This window comes from Lytechinus pictus, chromosome 2 (genome assembly GCF_037042905.1).
Source record: "Lytechinus pictus isolate F3 Inbred chromosome 2, Lp3.0, whole genome shotgun sequence".
Lineage (NCBI taxonomy): Eukaryota > Metazoa > Echinodermata > Echinoidea > Temnopleuroida > Toxopneustidae > Lytechinus > Lytechinus pictus.
The window spans coordinates 29,256,184-29,277,308 of NC_087246.1; the positions used below are offsets into that span (position 1 = coordinate 29,256,184).

Sequence of the window (21,125 nt, forward strand, 5' to 3'; positions counted from 1 at the left end):
TTACTAACATGTTTAATACGTTGAGAGAATGATTTTAAACTTTCGAGAAGAAACACATGTCAATATAAATGGGGTCCATATTTTTTTATTGCCTGATTAAAAAATAAACACAATGATCCTGGCTTGTTTGATTTTATAGGACATGTCATAATTTGATATCCAATTCATAGTGTTATTTGCAATTGGCATTACTTATTTTTGTAATTTGATTTGACAAATAAAATTTAAGTGAAAATGTCCTCCATTAAATTTGATAGTGAGGGTCCATCACATTTCCTTGTGAAAGCTAACAGTTGAGTCTTTAAGAAGCATTTTTGTCTCACCTGCATAGCAGAGTGAGACTATAGGCGCCGCTTTTCCGACGACGGCGGCGGCGGCGTCAACACCAAATCTTAACCTGAGGTTAAGTTTTTGAAATGACAGCATAACTTAATATGTATATGGACCTAGTTCATGAAACTTGGCCATAAGGTTAATCAAGTATTACTGAACATCCTGCATGAGTTTCACGTCACATGACCAAGGTCAATGGTCATTTAGGGTCAATGAACTTAGACCATGTTGGGGGAATCAACATCAAAATCTTAACCTAAGGTTAAGTTTTTGAAATGTCATCATAACTTAGAAAATATATGGACCTAGTTCATGAAACTTATACATAAGGTTAATCAAGTATCACTGAACATCCTGCATGAGTTTCACGTCACATGACCAAGGTCAATGGTCATTTAGGGTCAATGAACTTTGGCCGAATTGGGGGTATCTGTAGATTTACCATCATAACTTTAAAAGTTTATGGATCTGATTCATGAAACTTGGACATAATAGTAATCAAGTATTACTGAACATCCTGTGCAAGTTTCAGGTCACATGATCAAGGTCAAAGGTCATTTAGGGTCAATGAACTTTGGTCAAATTGGGGTATTTGTTGAATTACCGCCATAACTTTGAAAGTGTGTTGGTCTAGTTCATAAAACTTGGACATAAGAGTAATCAAGTATCACTGAACATCCTTTGCGCATTTTAGGTCACATGACCAAGGTCAAAGGTCAATGAACTTTGGCTTAATGGGGGTATCTGTTGAATTACCATCATAACTTGGAAAGTTGATGGATCTTTCTCTTGAAACTTGGACATAAGAGTAATCAAGTATCACTGAACATCCTGTACGAGTTTCAGGTCACATGATCAAGGTCAAAGGTCAATGAACTTTGGCCACGTTGGGGGTATTTGTTGAATTACCATCATATCTCTATAAGTGTATGGGTCTAGTTCATAAAACGTAGAAATAAGAGTAACCAAGTATCACTGAACATCTTTTGCGAGTTATAGTAGTTTTCAAAATCAGCACTGCTGCTACATTGTATATTGAATCGCGTGATGCAGGTGAGACGGCCAGAGGCATTCATCTTGTTTTTTTAATAATGCAGATTATAAAACCTACTGGGAAGCAGCTTCCACAACAGGACATCATTAAAGCTTTGGATATCTTTGGAAACAACAAAAGAAGCTTGGATGAAACACATAAAAGAAATGCCACAAAGAAACAGAAAGGTATGTACATCTTTCCTCATTGTTTTTTTTTTATACAGTGTATTCCAAGGTAACTAAAGTTCAAAGGTCAGCTTTGTCAAGAATGCATGGTTTGTTCTTGTGAATGTTTACTTCAATAGAAAGTACATGTAACTCATCAACTTTAATTTTACACCTTGCTTGCATCATGATTGTCACAGATGGGCAATTCTGTAAAATAATCAACCTTTTTGTACATCCGACCCCCATTTTTCTCAATTTTTACTCACTTCATAAACTGACAAAGTCTTGATCATTTGTGCCACCAGGCACACTTTGGAATGCTCTGCTATGAAGTCTGGCTCCATTAGAAATCTCCCAAACAACTGCCATAAAGTAATTGAAATGCCCTTTAAATTTCCATATTCAAAAGTGGCTCAATTCACTCATTTGCAAGTATTCAAAGGGGCTTGGGACTTCTTGCTTCAGGTTTCGTGAAGTGGACAAGTATAATTTCAGGTTACTAATTCTGTACTGAGTCAAGGTCACAGGCAATTCAGATTATTAATAAGAACTTATATCTTTTCATTAATCAAATTAATGAAAAATAAGTTTCTTAGTCTTGGTATTTCAAAATTTCTTTTTATTGCAGTTTCTGCTGGTGAGACGGTTAAAACAAGTGAACATGATAATTCTAAAGGGTCTGGAAGAACTGAAAAGGTAAGAATATTTGAAAATATTCAGGAGGCAGGATGGTAGTTGAGCCTGATCATTTAAAATTGACAATTCGTCCATACCAGATACTACCGGTATAATCCTACATGTATGTAGAGAGAATTTGCTCAACTTACATGTAAGTCATAATACTAAAATTGTTTGGTTGGTCTACACAGTGAAAATCAGCAAAAACGGTACATTTCTAGAAAGCACTCAAAATTATGTTTCTAATTTTAAGAAGGATAATTTTTTATATTGATATTGCTGTGAAGTCTTCTCTGAAATCTCAAATTTTTGTTCATGCATGACTGAACACTATCATTTTTTGCGTCCAGGATAGGGCTGTTATCGATAACGTCTTTATCGCTAGTCTTGTCGATAATTGCTTGTTTTTGCCACTTAGCAATATCGATAACCTTTCTCTCGTTGTCGATAATACCCGCTATAATATGTAGGGATACAGTGATTTTCCGCGATTTCACGGAATTCACAGAAACAGCCTTTTGAAAGTGGCTTTTCGAATGGAAAATCACAAAAAACTTTTTTCTCCAACTGCACAGAACAGCAACAGAAATTACTCCAAAATCTCAACAAACTACAAATACTTATGAGCCACAAAACCCCACAAAACACGATCTCACCCCCACTTTGCTAGACAATCCAAACATCTTAACTGCACTCGACTCAGTCTATTCAATCAAATAAAAAGCATCACTCACAAGCGCAAGCTGAATTTTAGCAAAGTACCAACTAACGTAGAAGGCATGCAGGACATGGCCGTGTGTTGCTGCCCTCTACGTCTTCCATACGCAGAGTATGTTTTGAAAAAGCACTAATCTGAGCGCAGACTCAGGTATAGGGCTAATACACACAAACTCCAGTTTCAGTACATTTCAAAATCTGCCACAATAACAAGGAACATCATTAAAATTTCAATTGGTAAAAGCATTTAACCGCTTGCACCAAATAAAGTTTTGTAAAGTACTTGTATATGTTTATTCAGAATTAATGAATCCATTAAAAAAAAATCAATGTCAACTGAACTGGATCATGGTGTGCAATACTTCAAAGTCATTTTACTGATAATACACGGATATACTGATGGACAACCTGAAAACTTCTCATAGAGTTTTGAAAAGTTTGTGAAACACGGTGAAATATAAAAATCAAACAATACATCCTTGTTGGAAGCCAAACAATAGAAACATGTTCATCAAAACGTGATAAATCATTGTTTTTAAGGTCTGGTGACATAGGTTCCTTATTAGTGTTTGCCCAGCAACATGGCTGCTTGTGACGTCATGTGAGAACGCTCTATTGCAGAAAAGACATACAATTATGCTATCCTTGAACATAAAGAACATCTTTGTATAATTATACAAACTATGGACTAAAAGATGCCCATTTTTTCACTGCTTCTGTATTATGGTCTGTGTGACTGGATATGAATGAACCATTTATGGTTAATTTTGGCATCATCCTACATTTGACAATTAACATAATTATGGCCAGCATATTTTCCACACTTTCCACACTTATAGGACTTTCGTGGAATTCTTATCCCTTTGTGGGCACGATAGAGGCGTCTATTGTTCCTACGCATGATCTGGACTAGAGACTCAACACCTTTTTGATGATTACATGTACATGTAATACCTCTAAAGTACTCTGTTGTTGTCATATTGTTCAATTTTGCTAGACCCTGAGCGTTGAATATATGGAAAGAACGTAAACCTTTCTATGATATCAGCCGCATGTACTACAAAGAGATGCATGTGGGGTTGCTATCTTCAAAGCGCAAGCAGCTACCACTCAACCAAGTCAGTTCTTAGCTTTGTCAGCTTGGCAGGTCTGTCAGGAGACATGGCCTCAGCCGTCTTGAACGACCGAACACTGTCATATAGAACCCTATACCTACGCCATGCATTTACAACTGTGCGTCCGTGTGCATGAGTATTTACAATTGCTTCTATGTCATCCAAGAACTTCTCAACTGTTTGTTTTTCGGGTCCTCTTAATAGATCCCGGCATTTGACCGTTTTTGCTTCTTTGTCATATGCCAAAGGGGTACCACGCACCCCTGCTTTTTTCAAGATGTCTTCCATTATCGCACATCTTGTCATTTTTTTCAGGAGCAAAACATCTACCCACTGATCCAATTTCTTGCAAGTCGAGCTCGTTGATCATTTGCATGATCTTTTTCATTAACCTGTCTGTAATTCTAAGATACATGTGCAATGTATCAAAAACTACATACTCCATTGCGATTGACTTGAATATAGGATCTCGTACACCGGAATGTCCCTTCTCACCAATTCTCCTAGCCTGTGCGGTTAGAAGAAACTTGTAATCGCCTGATAAATGATACCTAATAGTGTACTTCACCTCGTCAGTTACAAGACTTGTGAAGGATGATACATCCTGCACCAAGTGTTCTTTCTATTGACTATATTTCTCTTCATCGCAAAATATCGCTATGGGACAATGCCCACTAGCGAAGGTTGCATTGGCTTCATTGTTGAGAACAGTACATGTGACATTCACATAATTACTGCCAATGGCCGACCACTGTGACATCTCCAGTTATCTTTACATCTACATTCTGATTTCCTTTTCCGAGTATACCCTCGTCTACAAGATATTCTATTTCTCTCTTCAAAAGTACCTTTACATCTCTTTGAACTCCTGGGTTAGATGGCTCAGTTTTGGACAAAGGGATATCTATTTTGGATTCTGTGAGTGTCATGTGGCTTTTTACTTTTTTGAGATTCGGGATATCGCTAATACACGCTAGTGCATTCCAAGACTCTTCTGAGATGCCATGAGCATCCTTTACCAGCACAGCGAGATTTACCCTTTGTAATATTTCCTCTTCATAACATCCTGTCATACTACAAAACTCTTCTTGATCTTCCATCAGAGAAATATCCTTCAGTTCTCCACTATTTGTATCTCTTACGGTAATACTGGTCCAACCTGTTCATGTTGGACCAGTAAATACCCAGTTTTACCCATTTTTACTGGTCCAAACCTATAATTCACTGGTCCCCAAAATAAAGAAAAACCTAAAAGAGACTTTAGTTTATTTTGCTGCCTTTTATTGCTTATTGTTACCCCCCCCCCCCAAAAAAAAAAAAAACTAGTGAAAAGTACACAAACACACACTCCAACATAAATCATGAGAGCCATTTTTTGAGACTCCAGAGCCATTTATATGATTAACAAAAGAGAAGAAAATATCATTTGTATCAGTTTGATATATTCTTATACTGGTCATGTCGGACCAGTAAATCTGGCTATTTCTGAAAAGCTACTGGTCCGACATTAATTTTTACCGGTCTGGGACCGTCAGACCAGTGCCAGTATCACGTGCTGTTTTACATGAATTCCCCACGAATCAAGAAAATGTAACCGCGCCTGACACTCTTCTGTGAGATGCACTAAGAGTCTCCTACATGTAGCATGTCTCCTTGAGTACTGTTCTTTTCTCGTTCATGCTGATCGTTTGCCTGATTGTCTATTTCTAAGTAACATAAGAGAGATGCATAGCACATTTCTTGTACTTTCTCTTAATGAATTCAAGGCGTTCATTCCTTTTTCAAAACTTTTTCAAGCTGTTTCATACCTGTCACTTTCTCATTTTGTTTTTTTCAGTTTCTTTATAGTATCAAGCAGACCTTTTAACTTGATGAATCAAACTGCATAAAAATATGAAAATGGCATTAAACAAGTGTAAAAAGTCCAAAATCAGACAAAACTTCAACTGTAGATCCAAACACAACCCAGTAAGAAACCCTTTTTGGTCCTAACATGGTTTGTCATTGTCTACCCATTCCTTGTAGGTCCCATATGACCTTATGAACCTGAAGTGTCCTCTCCAGGGGCCGCGGGGGGGGGGGGGGGGGGAGGGGGGTTCTTCAGCCCCCCCCCCCCCCACTTTTTTCAAAACCATGTACAAAAACCTTAAAAATGACCATAGGATTGTGATTTTTTGCATGGTCAGCCCCCCACTTTGAAAACTTCCGTGGCCCCTGCTCTCTCCAATTGATGTTTCTGTAATGTACATGTACCATCACCTTCAACAAATTCGGTTTATTGGTCTCATCTTCATCAGCTTTAGATACATGCCCTTATCTTTGACAAATACGAAATCCCCTCTTTATTAGTGATTCTCACATTCCGATCAGGTCCTACTTTGGCATTCATGGCAATCTTTAAGTCGTGGTCTCGAGTATTCTTAAAAGGTGCAAATACTTCCTCGAACACCAGTGGATCTATAGGGACACGTGCCATGCACTCAGGATTCTGTCCAATATATAGTGTCAAAACGCTGATATGCAAAAAAGTGAAAATTGATGACATCACACTTCAGTACTCTGTATCGGACAGACGACAATTTCGTAAATATTTCTTCTGCAGATTGTCATGTATTATTTGATTTTAATCTTTAAAAACACATCTGATTATTGTTTTTTTGGCAGTCAGAATGACAAATCACACAAAGACATCGGCAAGCAATTGAAATGAAAGATTTTCCCTCTACACACTTCCCTCTGCACAAATCACATATTAGTACTGGGCTGGTTGTAGTGAAATCTTTTCTCAATTAGGATTTTTCTGCAGTTTTTAAAACGAATATTACAAATTTACATTGTGATTTTTTTTCCCAGATAAAGGCAATCCGCAAAAGGAATCGGATCCACGTTCAAGGGGAGGATATTCCTGACCCGGTGGAGACGTTCGGAGAGCTGCAGGAGGAATATGGTCTCTCTGATGACGTCATCCAGAATATTATGGAGGTTGGGTACCTCGCACCCACGCCAATCCAGATGCAAGCCATACCAATACTTATGCATGTGAGTCACTATAAATACTTGCAGACAAATATCCTGTCTACAAAGTCGCCTGTTTATAAAAGGTTGTGTTTTTTGTTTACCTCTGAATACCTTGAATATGGTTTTTCATAAGAGCATACTCTGAATATAAACTGTCCATAAAACCCTGTTACAAAGATGATTGTCTTTTCTCCCCTGAGTGGGTCAAAATTCCTTTCCGGGTTCCGATGGCGATTTGCAGGCAGGAAACTGCTATTTTGATAATGTATGTAAGAAATTTTAATAACACTATCAATAAAAATAAATAAATCATGTATTTTCATGTTTCCATCAATTGCGTGCTTTATAATTTGAGAATATTGATTTCCGAACCATTAAAGGAGTCTTAAACAGGATCTGCTTGTCACACCTCACTTTCTTGTGGGATTTCGTAATCCTTTATTTCATTTCGTAATTTTCCAGGAGAAATTGCTGTCTCACTGCAAACATGATTTCTCCTTTCAGTTTTCTCATGAATGAATATCAAATTTCAAACTATGTTCCCATTTAATCTTTCTTTTTATTTTTTTCTTAAATCATCTAGCGTCGTGAGCTCCTAGCATGTGCACCCACTGGCTCAGGAAAGACAGCTGCCTTTCTGCTGCCAGTAATACATCAGCTAAAGGTAATGTAGTCATTGTCATCCTTATCGTTCATGATTATTATAATCATCACTGATTATCACTGATAGCTGACGATGATCACTGATGTTGGTGAGTGATCACTGATGATGATGAAAGATGAGCAATGATGAAGGATGACTGATGATGACTGATGGTCAATGATGATGACTGATGATGATGATAAGTGATGATGATGAGTGATGATGATGATGATGATGATAAGTGATGATGATGAGTGATGATGATGAGTGATGATGATGATGATGATGATAAGTGATGATGATGAGTGATGATGATAAGTGATGATGACTGATGATGATGATAAGTGATGATGATGAGTGATGATGATGAGTGATGATGATGATGATGATGACTGATGATGGTGACTAATGACTGATAATGATGACTGATCACCGATGACTGATGGTGACTAATGACTGATGATGATGATGATGACTAATGATGATGACTGATGATGACTGATTACTGATGGTGACTGATGACATGATGATGATGATGACTAATGATGATGACTGATGATGACTGATTACTGATGGTGACTGATGACTGATGATGATGATGACTGATCACTGATGATGATGATGACTGATTTTTTAATGTATTTTATTGTTTTCAATTTGTTTTTGTTTTTCAATGGAAATCATTGATCAGCAACACTTCCAATATGAAACAACATAAAATTAATTGATTTTAATCTATAAAAGTAAAAATAAGGATATTTATATGAATTTGGGGTAGAAACACAATTTGCATTGGATTTGTACAGAACACAATATTCAGCAATTTTCTGTCTGACATGCTTTACAAAATGTGAAGTACCCTTTAGAACTGCTTACCCAAGCATTTCAAATTTAGTCTCAAAGATACGCAAGACTAACAGAAAAAAATCATGAAATGACACAGCAAAAACCTTTTAAGTTATGACTTATCTTGAAAGTGTTACTGCCTCCAGTCTTTTTAGGGCAAAGTGTTGTGCGTGCAAGTGTCACTCTACACTCTAAGTTCATAAGAAAGTCAGTGAGTAATGCTAATATGTTGAATGACATAACATTTCCAGGGTCCGCAGAAGAAAGGTTTCCGTGCTGTGGTGCTTTCGCCAACAAGGGAGCTCTCTCAACAGACGTACAGGGAATTAATGAGATTATCCAAGGGCAGCGGACTCCGCGTACACACCATCGAAAATGGGGCTAAGGCAGCGCAGAAGTTTGGACCTCACACTGCACAGAAATTTGGTAATTTTATTGTGACCATAGTGTTGATAATGATGCAAAGATATCATTATATTATTTAATTACTTATATCTTATGATAAGAGTTGCTTGCATGAAGAACCAATGAATCAGAACTATAATAGTTCATTGTCTCACCTGCATAGCAGAGTGAGACTATAGGCGCCGCTTTTCCGACGGCGGCGGCGGCGGCGGCGACCTGAGGTTAAGTTTTTGAAATGACAGCATAACTTAGAAAGTATATGGACCTAGTTCATGAAACTTGGCCATAAGGTTAATCAAGTATTACTGAACATCCTGCCTGAGTTTCATGTCACATGACCAAGGTCAAAGGTCATTTAGGGTCAATGAACTTAGACCATGTTGGGGGAATCAACATCAAAATCTTAACCTAAGGTTAAGTTTTTGAAATGTCATCATAACTTAGAAAATATATGGACCTAGTTCATGAAACTTATACATAAGGTTAATCAAGTATCACTGAACATCCTGCATGAGTTTCACATCACATGACCAAGGTCAAAGGTCATTTAGGGTCAATGAACTTTGGCCGAATTGGGGGTATCTGTTGAATTACCATCATAACTTTGAAAGTTTATGGATCTGTTTCATGAAACTTGGACATAATAGTAATCAAGTATTACTGAACATCCTGTGCAAGTTTCAGGTCACATGATCAAGGTCAAAGGTCATTTAGGGTCAATGAACTTTGGCCAAATTGGGGTATTTGTTGAATTACAGCCATAAATTTGAAAGTGTGTTGGTCTAGTTCATAAAACTTGGACATAATAGTAATCAAGTATCACTGAACATCCTGTGCGAGTTTCAGGTCACATGATCAAGGTCAAAGGTCATGTAAGGTCAAAGAACTTTGGCCACGTTGGGGGTATTTGTTGAATTGCCATCATATCTCTATAAGTGTATTGGTCTAGTTCATAAAACGTGGAAATAAGAGTAACCAAGTATCACTGAACATCTTGTGCGAGTTATAGTAGTTTTCAAAATCAGCACTGCTGCTATATTGAATCGCGTGATGCAGGTGAGACGGCCAGAGGCATTCCACTTGTTTTTATATAGCACTTTTTCCACAAGATATAAAGCGCTGGAACATAGATTCTAGATTCCATTTAAACCCCCTTTTAGAATCTGGCCAATAATAAAATGACTTCAGTGCGGCTAATTGGGGATTTATATGGTAATATTTCAGGCCCCATTGAGCCGATTCCTACCAAATTTTGCTTTGCTTGTTTTTTATCATGCTCTGAGATATGATATAAAAGAGGTGAAATGCAAAATCATTTTAGTGCATGGCCATTGTTGTGCATAAATTGGGGGAAAATGTATGGGGGCACCAAAGTTTTGAAGGCCAATAAGAAAGGAATTGAGGCTATTGAACAGGGACCTGTTTCAGAAAAGTTGTTATGATAACAAACTTACAATAACAGTTGAAATCTACTGCAATCATTCAATTTGATTGGTTGATACTAAATTTGCTATAGAAATTTTGCATTAAGTTATTATAACAAGTTTTTATGGATTGGGACCCTGGTCATCCATGGTCTTGTTGGCCTTAATCCAAGCCCTGAAAACATTAAATTATCATTTTTTTTTATTAAAAAGAGAATGTTTGATATTTCATTGTAAAAAGTGAATGCTGCTGCTACATGTATCAACGTAATGCAGGCAAAACTTCCAGAGGCATTCCTTTTAATCTTTTTCTTAATCCTTTTTTTTTTTCTTTAGATATCCTTGTCTCAACGCCCAACAGATTGGTTTACCTTCTCCAGCAAGATCCTCCCGCCATCAGATTAAATAAGTATGTTTGAATTACACACACCTCTATATTATATATTATGTTCATATCAGTTTCCAGTGCATTTGTGTTCATTATTTGAGTTCAGGGGAGCGTTTCATTAAAAAAGAATTCTGACAAAAACTTTCCTTGATTCTGAGAAACTGAGAAGCACTGTAACTTTGGTAATTTTCGGATAAAACAGGACATTTTGTATAAATCGTCCTTTCATGTTACACTCCCCTTAAGCTCTTATTTTGAAAGGATTTTTTTGTGCAGTAATCTGTTATTCAATAGTACTGGTATTGCATTTAGTTTCTGTTGTGGTAGTGGAAGAGGGTGGAGTAAGGGGGATGCAGTCAGGGGAAAGGGTGGAGTAATCTGGAGCATTCTATAGACATAACTAAGTTTTAAAAAAATTCACAAAATAGATGCTTTTGATTGTATTTACTTATTTCATATTTATTGCAGTGTTGAATGGCTAATTATAGATGAATCGGACAAGCTTTTCGAGGAGGGGAAAACCGGCTTCAGGGATCAGCTTGGAATTATCTACCAGGCCTGTGACTCGTCTCAAGTCCGCCGTGCAATGTTCAGCGCGACCTTTGCCTTCGATGTACAGCAGTGGTGCAGGATGAACCTCGACAATGTAGTGACAGTCAGTGTCGGTGCTAGGTTAGTGTACAAATAGTGCCTGCTCATGAGGATGACTGGGGATATTATCATTCCCAAAGTGCTTACGATAACAGCAACTCGGCGTGATCCCACCCTTGAGGGGTTATGTGTTCTATCGCAGTGATGATAGAAGAAATTGGTAGCATGTCAAAATCAAGAAAAATCCTGCTTAAATCTAATCTTGTTCATTAGTAACAGGTTTTAAAAAGGATGTGTTCACTTCACATTATATCACATTAAGCCCGGCCCACACTATGTGTCATATTGCGATACAAATTTCAAGGAAATTGTAATAGCATTTGAGTTGAGCATTCAAGCTGATAAAATCTTAGAAATCAGAGTTCAGAATAGTGTTAAGGACTACTGACATTGAAATTCAGTCTAGTTCGAGCCTCCCTGTAGAAATAAAGCAAATTCAATTTCAAATTGCAATGATGTCACTATCAGCTGTGACTTGAAACCGATTTGGACTTTACTCAGACCATGGGGCTTCTCACATAGCAAAATTATGATTTTATTATTCCTAGCACAATGTCAAACTTCAAATAAAATAAGTTTATTTCTTGGAACCCTCACATTTAAAGCAAAATGCAATTTATTGGAAAATTGCGTCGCATTGTGTGCGCCGAGCTTTAAATATATGCTTCGTTTAGATCTACAAATGGTAAATTCATTATTTTATTTCCCGGCCTATAGCTTTTCTGGATTGCTGAAAGAGTATTTCTTTACCATGTACTTGTCCCATACAATAATGCCGTAATCAAAATATGACCTTTCACCTTTCATTTGTTATTCCATGAACAAAAAAACAAGCTCTTGTAAATCCTTTCAGATATTTGCCTTATACCTCCTGGAAAAGAAAAGAAGAAAAAAACGTTATTCTTGAGAAATACTTCTTCACTCAGACAGGATATGAAATTTCATATCTGTTATCTTGTGAGAATTCAGAGATATTAGTTGTAGTGTGCAAATGAAATCCTCCTCAATATGATTGTATGTGGTTCAACAAATTGTCTTTTAACTAAAAATGTCACGAGCTGTTTGAAATGATTTATTCTGCCTTTTTTAGAAACACAGCCAATGAAAAAATCGATCAGGAACTGACTTTTGTCGGGAGTGAATCGGGAAAGCTTCTTGCTGTACGGAATATGTTCAGTAAGGTAAGTTTGTTTGAGTGTAAGAACTTCACCAAGTATGTGCCAATACTTTGGTGGATTCACAATACTGAGCGTCACCATAGATGACAGGCCAAAATTTGCAATGCCTCATCGGAAGAAATTGACATCAAAGTTAATCTCTGTGGCGCTCACTAGTGCATGCATGCTGCGCGGCTTGGCTGGCTTGCACATGCTGTTTACCAGGGTCCAGGAGATGGAGAGAAATTTGCCGCATATATCTTTGCAAAATTGAGACTTTTTTCAGTGAATTCTTCCTCCACTCTTGCCATGGTTTTTATTTGTGAAGCATCACAGTCACACTAGATCATAGCACCGTGCGCTGCTTGCACCTGCGATGTCAACCCCGAAGTTAGAAATTGGCCTATCTGCTGTAACCGATGGGTGGTGCACCGTATTGTGAATCTACTGAATTGATTGAGGGCAGTATAAGAAATGATCAAAGTAGTAGCAAAGTGGATTGAAAGGGAATTTACCATCTTACAAATAAATCATTGGCAATCATTAGACCGACAGTGCACAAATCATTCAATATAATCAAGTCTCAGCTTAATCAAGTTCTTCTAGTGAAATATCTGTTACAAAGAATTATATGCTTTTAACCCCTCCACCTCTATGTTAATTGAACTGATGAGATAATTTTGCCTTTCTTTTCTGTACATACATGTTTGTTACAAAGGCATTACAGATCTTCAGTATAATAGTAAAGCGTCATGCCATAAAAAAAACCCAAAGAAATAATGGTAGTATTGAAACAAAGACAAGGAGAACCCCTAAAAAACAGGGCTTGTAAGGTTAGCAGACCTGCCAACCAGTACGTTTTAGGCGTATTTAGTACGTTTTTGCAACCAAAATACGGCAGTACGTTTTTTTTGTATAAAAAAAAAATACATCATCTCTATATGTCTCTATTTCATAAAACGTACACAGATATGGCTGTTAGATCAATGTAATTTCAGGTAACTTGTTTTTTTTTTCAATCATTTTGTTAAAACCAGGGTATACACATGTTTCAATGTTTTTTTTTTTCATCTGCAAGAGCAGTGCGAATTTTAGCTTGCATGCAGCTTGAGCGCCAAGCATTTTATTATAAAATACAATTTTGGGGGAAAAATACAGTTTTTATTATCACAGAATACAGTTTTTCATTCCCAGAGGTTGGCAGGTCTGGGTTAGGGTCCACTTTGTGCCAAGTTTACTAATAGGGCCAGGACATAAAACCAAATTATTTATAATGATTATAATGTGGATATTTTAATGTATCACGTCATAGGGCTTTGTTCCTCCAGTCTTGGTCTTTGTACAGTCTAAATTAAGGACCAGAGAACTGTTCTAGGAACTGATCTATAGCAGATGGTTTCTTTCTTAATGGGGCTTCATTCTTCGAGTCCTGGCCTTAGCACAGTCTAAAGAAAGGGCTAAAGAGTAAGGAACTGTTCCAGGAACTGATCTATGATGGTTATAATGTAGATTTGTTATTGTATCACTTCCTAGGGATTCATTCCTCCAGTCCTGGTCTTTGTACAGTCTAAAGAGAGGGCCAGAGAACTGTTCCAGGAACTGATCTATGATGGTTATAATGTAGATGTCATCCACTCTGACAAGACACAAACACAGGTAAGGAGAGAAGTTTTTTTTTTAAAATGAAGATTCATAGAATACAAATGTCATAGTAATGAGGACATACTTCATCCAATAAGCACTGGGCTATTTTGACTAGCAGGGGGGGGGGGGGTCTTATTCAGCGTCCAAAGTCTTAGCCATTGACCGGATGATGTTATCTACTAATTTTCATAGATTTAGATAATGTATTTAGTATCGGTTGTTCTACCTAATTTGTACATCAGACGTATTGCTATAAATCATGTAATGATCCAGAGAGCGAAGTTGACTCAGTCGGTAAAGTGTCTGCCCGTCGAACCAAAGATGGTGGACTGGGTTCGAGTCCACGCCAGGCGGAAGACTGAAGCCAGTGCGTTTTGTGTAAATGTCTCTCCCCTGTTTCATAGATAGATAATAGCGTACTTAACCATGGCAACAGGCGTCAATTTCGTGCACTGACAAATGCGCGTATATCGGCATCAGACATTTTTTAATATACGTGGTAAACAAGCGTAATTTATACAGGAAATCTACATAAAACCCTGGGTTCAACCCATGGTTTAAAAAAACCACCTTTGTGGATTTGGGCCATAAATTTTGATCATTGAAATAGTCAAATGATCATTAATTTATAAGTTGCTGTAAACACAATTTGTATTGGATCTGTACATGAAATAAGAGTTATGAGCAAATTTGGATTTGACTTGAGTACAAAATATTGTGTAAATGCTGAGCCCTCAAGTGGTGTAATGAATAATGTTTGACTCTAAAGAAAATGTCATTGCCAAAATTTATCATGAAAAGGTCTGGGATTTGGACCACTCAGTCTTTTCATGGTTGACATTCACACATGTCTAATATTTCATCTTTCCTTAAGTCACTCCCTCCCCCAGAGGTTCATAATAAAGTTGATACATGAGATGGTCCAAACTTTTAAAGCAGAATCAGTTAATGAGTTTTAAGAACTCCTTAAAAATATTGAGCATTTTTTTTAAATTTATTTTATATGTTGTTCCTCCAGAGGGACAACATCGTGAAGGCTTTTCGAGCGGGTAAGATCTGGGTGCTGATTGCCACCGAACTGATGGGGCGTGGCATAGACTTCAAGGGCGTCAACCTTGTCATCAACTATGACTTCCCAACGTCGGCAGTCAGTTACATCCACCGGATAGGACGAACGGGAAGGGCGGGTCGCAACGGAAGCGCAGTCACATTCTTCACAGAAGATGATGCAATTCACTTACGAAGGTAGATACATTCAAACCTGTAGATCAGGGGTTCTCAAACTTTTTCCTTGAAGGGCCAGATGGGACTCTAATGAAGCCTGAAAGGGCCAGAGAAAATGAGACCTACACAAAAATGAGGGGGACACAACATGTCATAGCGCATGTGGTAAAATTTCTTAAAAGTTTCAGGAAAAAAAAAATCCCAATTGTGGGATACCATCTGTGTATTCAAGTTACTCAATTACAATCTCTCATAACAGCAAATAAACAGAAATGACTCAGTGAACTCTGTTTTAAAGTAAAATTTATTTGACTGTCATTACTTTTATAATGGTTGCATGGACACACAATGTAATCATATTGAGACATCATATTGTGACATTAACATGATATAAGAGATTAATTATTCATTTTTAAACAGCAGAGTCTCACGGGCCGGATTGAGAAGCTCAGCGGGCCGGATCCGGCCCGCGGGCCGTAGTTTGAGAACCCCTGCTGTAGATGAAGACCACCTTCTGTTTTGGCCTTTATTGCCAAGTTACCATGGTACATGCTAAATGAAGGAAATAAATGTTTTTGGCTTAGTCAATGAATATTGTGCAAATTAGGTAATAAAAGTAGATTTTAATTAAAAAATGATATAACAATGATGGCATGAGGGATGTCAAATAGTGATTGATGAGCATATACATATTTTTTTATAATTCAGTTTTTAATTGATGAGCATATATAGTTTTAGATATTGTTTATTATAAATAGTTCTGAATTATTTTCAATTTTGTGTTTTTCTAGCATTGCCAACGTGATGCGTAATGCGGGCTGTCCAGTGCCTGATTACATGCTTCAGATTAGGAAACTATCAAAGTAAGTACCATCCTATTTGCGTCTGTCTTTACTTTATGTGGGCATTTGTATCTGTCATCAATTAAACCCGTGGATTTGGTTGCTTGGTGTTACACAAATCTACCAAGCTGTGGGAAATTCAGTTCAATATCACTTCTCTACTTCCCCCTTCTCCTCTCTTTCTTTCCTTTTCTCCTTCTCCTTTTGTTTCTTCGTTCTCTTCTCCTTCTTCTCCCTCTTCCTCCTCTTCTTTTATCTTTCTTCTTCCTCCTCTTCTTCTTCTTCCTCTTTGTTGTCTTCTTTTTCTTTGTCTAGCTCTTTTTCTTCTATTCCCTTCTTCTTGTCTTCTTTTGCTAGTTTGCAGGGAATAATTTAGCTAAATTATGCTAAATTTGAATAGCATTTTTGGTCATAGGAGAATAGCTCTCAACTAGGTAATGTACAGTCCTATGTAAAAATATGCTATACAAAAGACTTTCTGCATAGCAGTCTTTCAAAAATGTGGAGCAAATTGCGATGCGATACCAGGAAAGTTATTCCCTGGTTTGGTTCTTTTGCATAGAAATTAAAAAAGAAGTTACTCCTCCTATTCACATTACAGGAGAAAGAAAAGAACCTTAGAGAGGAATCCAGTGAAAAGGGATACCATCAGAACACTCCCTAAAGATGAACTACGCAAGGCAAAGAGAAAAACGTAAGTAATGGCTCACTCTTGCTCTGTTAATGTTTGGGTTTCTGGTATCTGTATATTCTTTATCCGGTTAAACATATGATTATTCATATCCCAGCAAACTTACACAGGTTTTCATTGTTTTGTTTGTTTGGTTTTTTTTTTTTGGGGGGGGGTGGGGGGTTAGATCAGATTTAAGGGTCACAAGGTCAGTGTCACAGAGTTCATTATGTTGAATTTTATATATTTCTCATAGGGCATTCGCTGAGGCATGAATATTTACTGCGTAGTTGTCAAGAATCCACCTCGTTTTTATCTCCTCATTATACGAGTTTGCATATTTTTTCTAATTTTTACTTGCAGGGAGTTGATGAAAAGAAAACATGGCAAGGAGAAACCTGTCATCTCAGAGAGTAACACAGAGAAGGATCAATCAAAAGATTCTGCACCACCGAAGTCAAAAAGGAGGAAAGGAGAAAAGAAAGATGTGATTAAGAGTGAAGGAATCACTGAAGGAACATCAGGGAAGAAGAAGAAGCAAAAAGTTAAGAAAAAGAAGAAGAAACCAGCATTATAGCCTGAAGAACTTTGGTCGGACAATTGCACCAATGGTTGTGATTATAGGTTATACATGAATGAGGAATATCACCTTTTTGTACTTCTATTTCTATGCCTCCGCCTGTTGCTGGAAGCATTGTGTCTTCGGGTCGTCTGACATCTTTCCAGTTTTCGTTCTTGCGAAAACTAAAACTAAAGAATTGTTTTGATGGATAAACTTTTAACTTGGTCTAAGTAGGTATGTGTTAAAGTGACTATGATCAGATTTGCTGAAGGGATACATGTACTAAGATCAAAGGTTAAGGTTTCAGGTCATTATAAACATACAATTTTCAATTAACGGGGTAAAGAAAAGTAAAAAGAGGGAGAAAAGTATTTTAAAAAAGGTTGAAGAGTATAAAAAGAAGTGGTCTTTGCCATGTAGCTCTATAATACCCCCTATAATTCAATATTCAATAATTAAAATGAACGACATCAATTTGAGGTCGTCCCCCCCCCCCTCAAATCATTCTGCAGCTGCCTTTCGTGAAGATGATCTGATGAGATTTTGGGGTCACAGAGGTCATTGAATACATGAAAACACCACATTCTTGCAATAACCATTTAAAAATTTAAGGGATCATCTTCAAACTTGAATCATATTGGAGTTATATAGAAATCATGATATCCTATTAGTTTGAGCAACACGTGGTCAAAGATCATACAGGCCGATTCCATGAATTTGTTGTTTTTCTCTGTTATTTTTGTGTCCCATATGATACAGTACTATTTTTCATATCAGTTGTAAGCGATACATCATCAAGTCAATTATTTGGTGCTTATTCCTATTACTACTGTGGGATCACCATCAATGAAGAAAATATTCTTTTATTTTCATGTCAAAAATATGTCAAATGTTTCAAAATGTCCCACACGACACAGCATGGAATTGAATAACAGTTCAATGTTTTAGAATGTTAGATGGTAGGTATGTAGTATACTTCCGATCAGGCAATGGCTGTGGCATACATTTCGACTGTATGCATTAGAGAATCATCTATCACACAATTTTAAGTTATGGTATAATGAAATTGAATCTAACCAAAATAGGACAGGGCAGCCATGATGCTTGAACCCCCCCCCCCCCCCCCCACCTTTCATTCATATCATTCTTAGGCTGGAGCCAGTCATACCACAACAATTTGAATGTTCTCATGTAAATTGCTTCTGTTGACGTACTGAATAAAAAAAATAGCAATGATGACAATAATGGAATCTCTGTGATGCGATTGTATTCTGGTAATAATTTTTCAGACGTAACAAGTGACAGCAGCTCAGTCATGCTAATCAATTCTATCTGAGAGCAAAATATTTGGTATTCTTTTTAGTTTGAGATTTTTGACAATTTTTGTCTTTTGGCAGGAGTGTCTGCATTTATTGTATATTCAAAATAAATTTACAATACATGCACATAATATGATATGGCATATTAAAGTCCATTACCAAATGACAAATCTATAACATAGAAGCGATTACAGAATTTAGACATAAATAAAATATTGTAAGAATAAGATAAAGTAAAGAAAAATGCAGTGGCCAACTATAATAAGCAAAAAATGCTAGAGTCGTAGCAGCCAAAATTTGAAGGGATATACACAATATTGTGTAAATACATGTAAGTCAAACTTTGTTATATAGACCCTACTTTAATTTTTAAAATGACATTTTTTTTTTACCACACCATGATCCCCACTACCTGCTTATATTTGTTGAAGAGAATATTCATACATTGCAACAATGTCCGTTATGTAGTCATAAATCATCACATACAAAAGATGCTTCAACACTTCTTCAGATTCTTTAACTGGAGTGTGATTGCTGAAAACGAATCACGATTTCTAACCCAAAGACAACCTATGAAAATGGGGGTGATATGAAATTGATTATTACAGAAGTTGAGTGGATGTGCATCTGACCAATTGCAACTTTATTAAATGCTCATTCTCTACTGTTCTATTCAGTAGCGTACGCAGGATTCTTGAAAGGAGGGTTTCGTGCTGAAAGGAAAGTTGACAAGCAAAAAAAAAGGGGGTCTTCACCAAAAAACTTTATGTTTCGTACCAAAAAAAATTGACAAGCAAAAAAGAAATTAAGGGGTGGGGCTTGAACCCCTGTAACAACCCCCCCACCCTTCTCCGTGTACGCTACTGGTTCTAATACTTTATACTTCTGGAAAATTATTGAAACTATTGTGTTACATTACAAATTTACAGGTTCCTCTTGTACTTCTAATTTCTTATTGAAAATTGCATGTATGACAAATTCCTACATATGCCACCGCTGCACTTAACTGTATTTCCAAGATTTTCAGCAACACCTGTATTTTGTAAATTTCTCAAGGTGCAACTTTGGTCCTCGTGTGGCGGACTGGCGGAGGTCATGATAGTATCAAAGCAAGGTAGCATGTTATGGAAGGGGAATAGTGGGTAAAACTTCAATTTTTGTCTCGCCCACCAGAGGTGAAGGCGAGACTTGGGGATCCAAATGTCGCCATCCGTCATAAACCTTATGACACATAACTCCACAACTGTAAGTCACTTTTCAACCAAACTTGGATGGTAGATGGACTTGCATGTTATGCTGCAGTCGGAGGTCACATGGTAAGGTCAAAGGTCATTTTCAGGTCAACGTTAAAGTTTACATGCAAGACGCTCTTATGACACCTAACTCCACAACCGTAAGTCACTTTTCAACCAAACTTGGATGGTAGATGGACTTGGGGGACTTGCATGTTATGCTGCAGTCGGAGGTCGCATGGTAAGGTCAAAGGTCATTTTCAGGTCAACGTTAAAGTTTACATGCAAGACTCTTATGACACCTACATGTAACTCCGCAACCGTAAGTCACTTTTCAACCAAACTTGGATGGTAGATGTACTTGGGGGACCTGCATGCTATTGTGTTGGGAGGTCACATGATATGGTCAAAGTTCATTTTGAGGTTAACATTAAAGTTTATGGGCAAGACTCTTATGACAAGTGTTATTCCATCCCAGTCATTTCACAATGAAGTTTTGATACAATTCTGCTGTGTGCCCTCGCAAATCACAATATTTCTGGTTATTTTTAATAAGTGGGCGAGACAAAAAATCACTTTTGCCTTGTCTTATCTGGTACATCGGTGTCTTTGGTGTTCTTGTGAATTGTGATTTCCTTTTAATATTATTTGTTTGGCATCACCTGTGCCTGGGAGGTGAAAAGCGAACTAAATCACTGTGACCCACAGATCTCTCCTCCCGATATAACTGATTGGGGGGAGGGGGTGCAGGTGGACCACTACACCGGGTTTTTTTTACCCTACTCTTATACGAACAGTGCAGTGGGTTCTTAACGTGAAAAAGTGGTGACTCGCCTCTACTCGGGGCCTCCATTTAATGTGCTATCCGAGGGATGGAGTGTTTTCCACTGTAACACAGCCTGCATCTATGGAACAGGGGAGAGACGTTTACGCACAATGCACTGGCTTCAGTCATCCGCCTGGGGTGGACTCAAACCCACAACCTTTGGTTCGACAGGCAGACGCTTTACCGACTGAGCCAACTTCGCTCTGTGTGCTGCTATGATGATTTGCA

The 21,125-nt window shown here is 37.4% G+C and overlaps 1 protein-coding gene across 1 annotated transcript; it reads left to right on the forward strand.

Annotated features, from left to right (window-relative positions):
* The first annotated feature begins 1,424 nt into the window (after nt 1-1,424).
* Nucleotides 1,425-20,526, forward strand: LOC129254438 (probable ATP-dependent RNA helicase DDX52). Its single transcript, XM_064095590.1, has 13 exons — nt 1,425-1,554; nt 2,165-2,232; nt 6,900-7,085; nt 7,648-7,728; nt 8,805-8,979; nt 10,719-10,791; nt 11,239-11,442; nt 12,512-12,602; nt 14,112-14,234; nt 15,241-15,467; nt 16,238-16,309; nt 16,890-16,982; nt 17,322-20,526. The coding sequence occupies exons 1-13, from the start codon at nt 1,425-1,427 to the stop codon at nt 17,533-17,535; spliced, it is 1,737 nt and encodes a 578-aa protein (XP_063951660.1). The 3' UTR covers nt 17,536-20,526.
* Nucleotides 20,527-21,125: the final 599 nt, after the last annotated feature.

Bases quoted from the DNA above. Each gene is read 5' to 3' on its own strand.
- LOC129254438 (XM_064095590.1), top strand. From the start codon at position 1,425: ATGCAGATTATAAAACCTACTGGGAAGCAGCTTCCACAACAGGACATC. The intron at 11,443-12,511 runs GTTAGTGTACAA...TGCCTTTTTTAG, and splicing joins ACAGTCAGTGTCGGTGCTAG to AAACACAGCCAATGAAAAAA. The intron at 16,983-17,321 runs GTAAGTAATGGC...TTTTACTTGCAG, and splicing joins CGCAAGGCAAAGAGAAAAAC to GGAGTTGATGAAAAGAAAAC.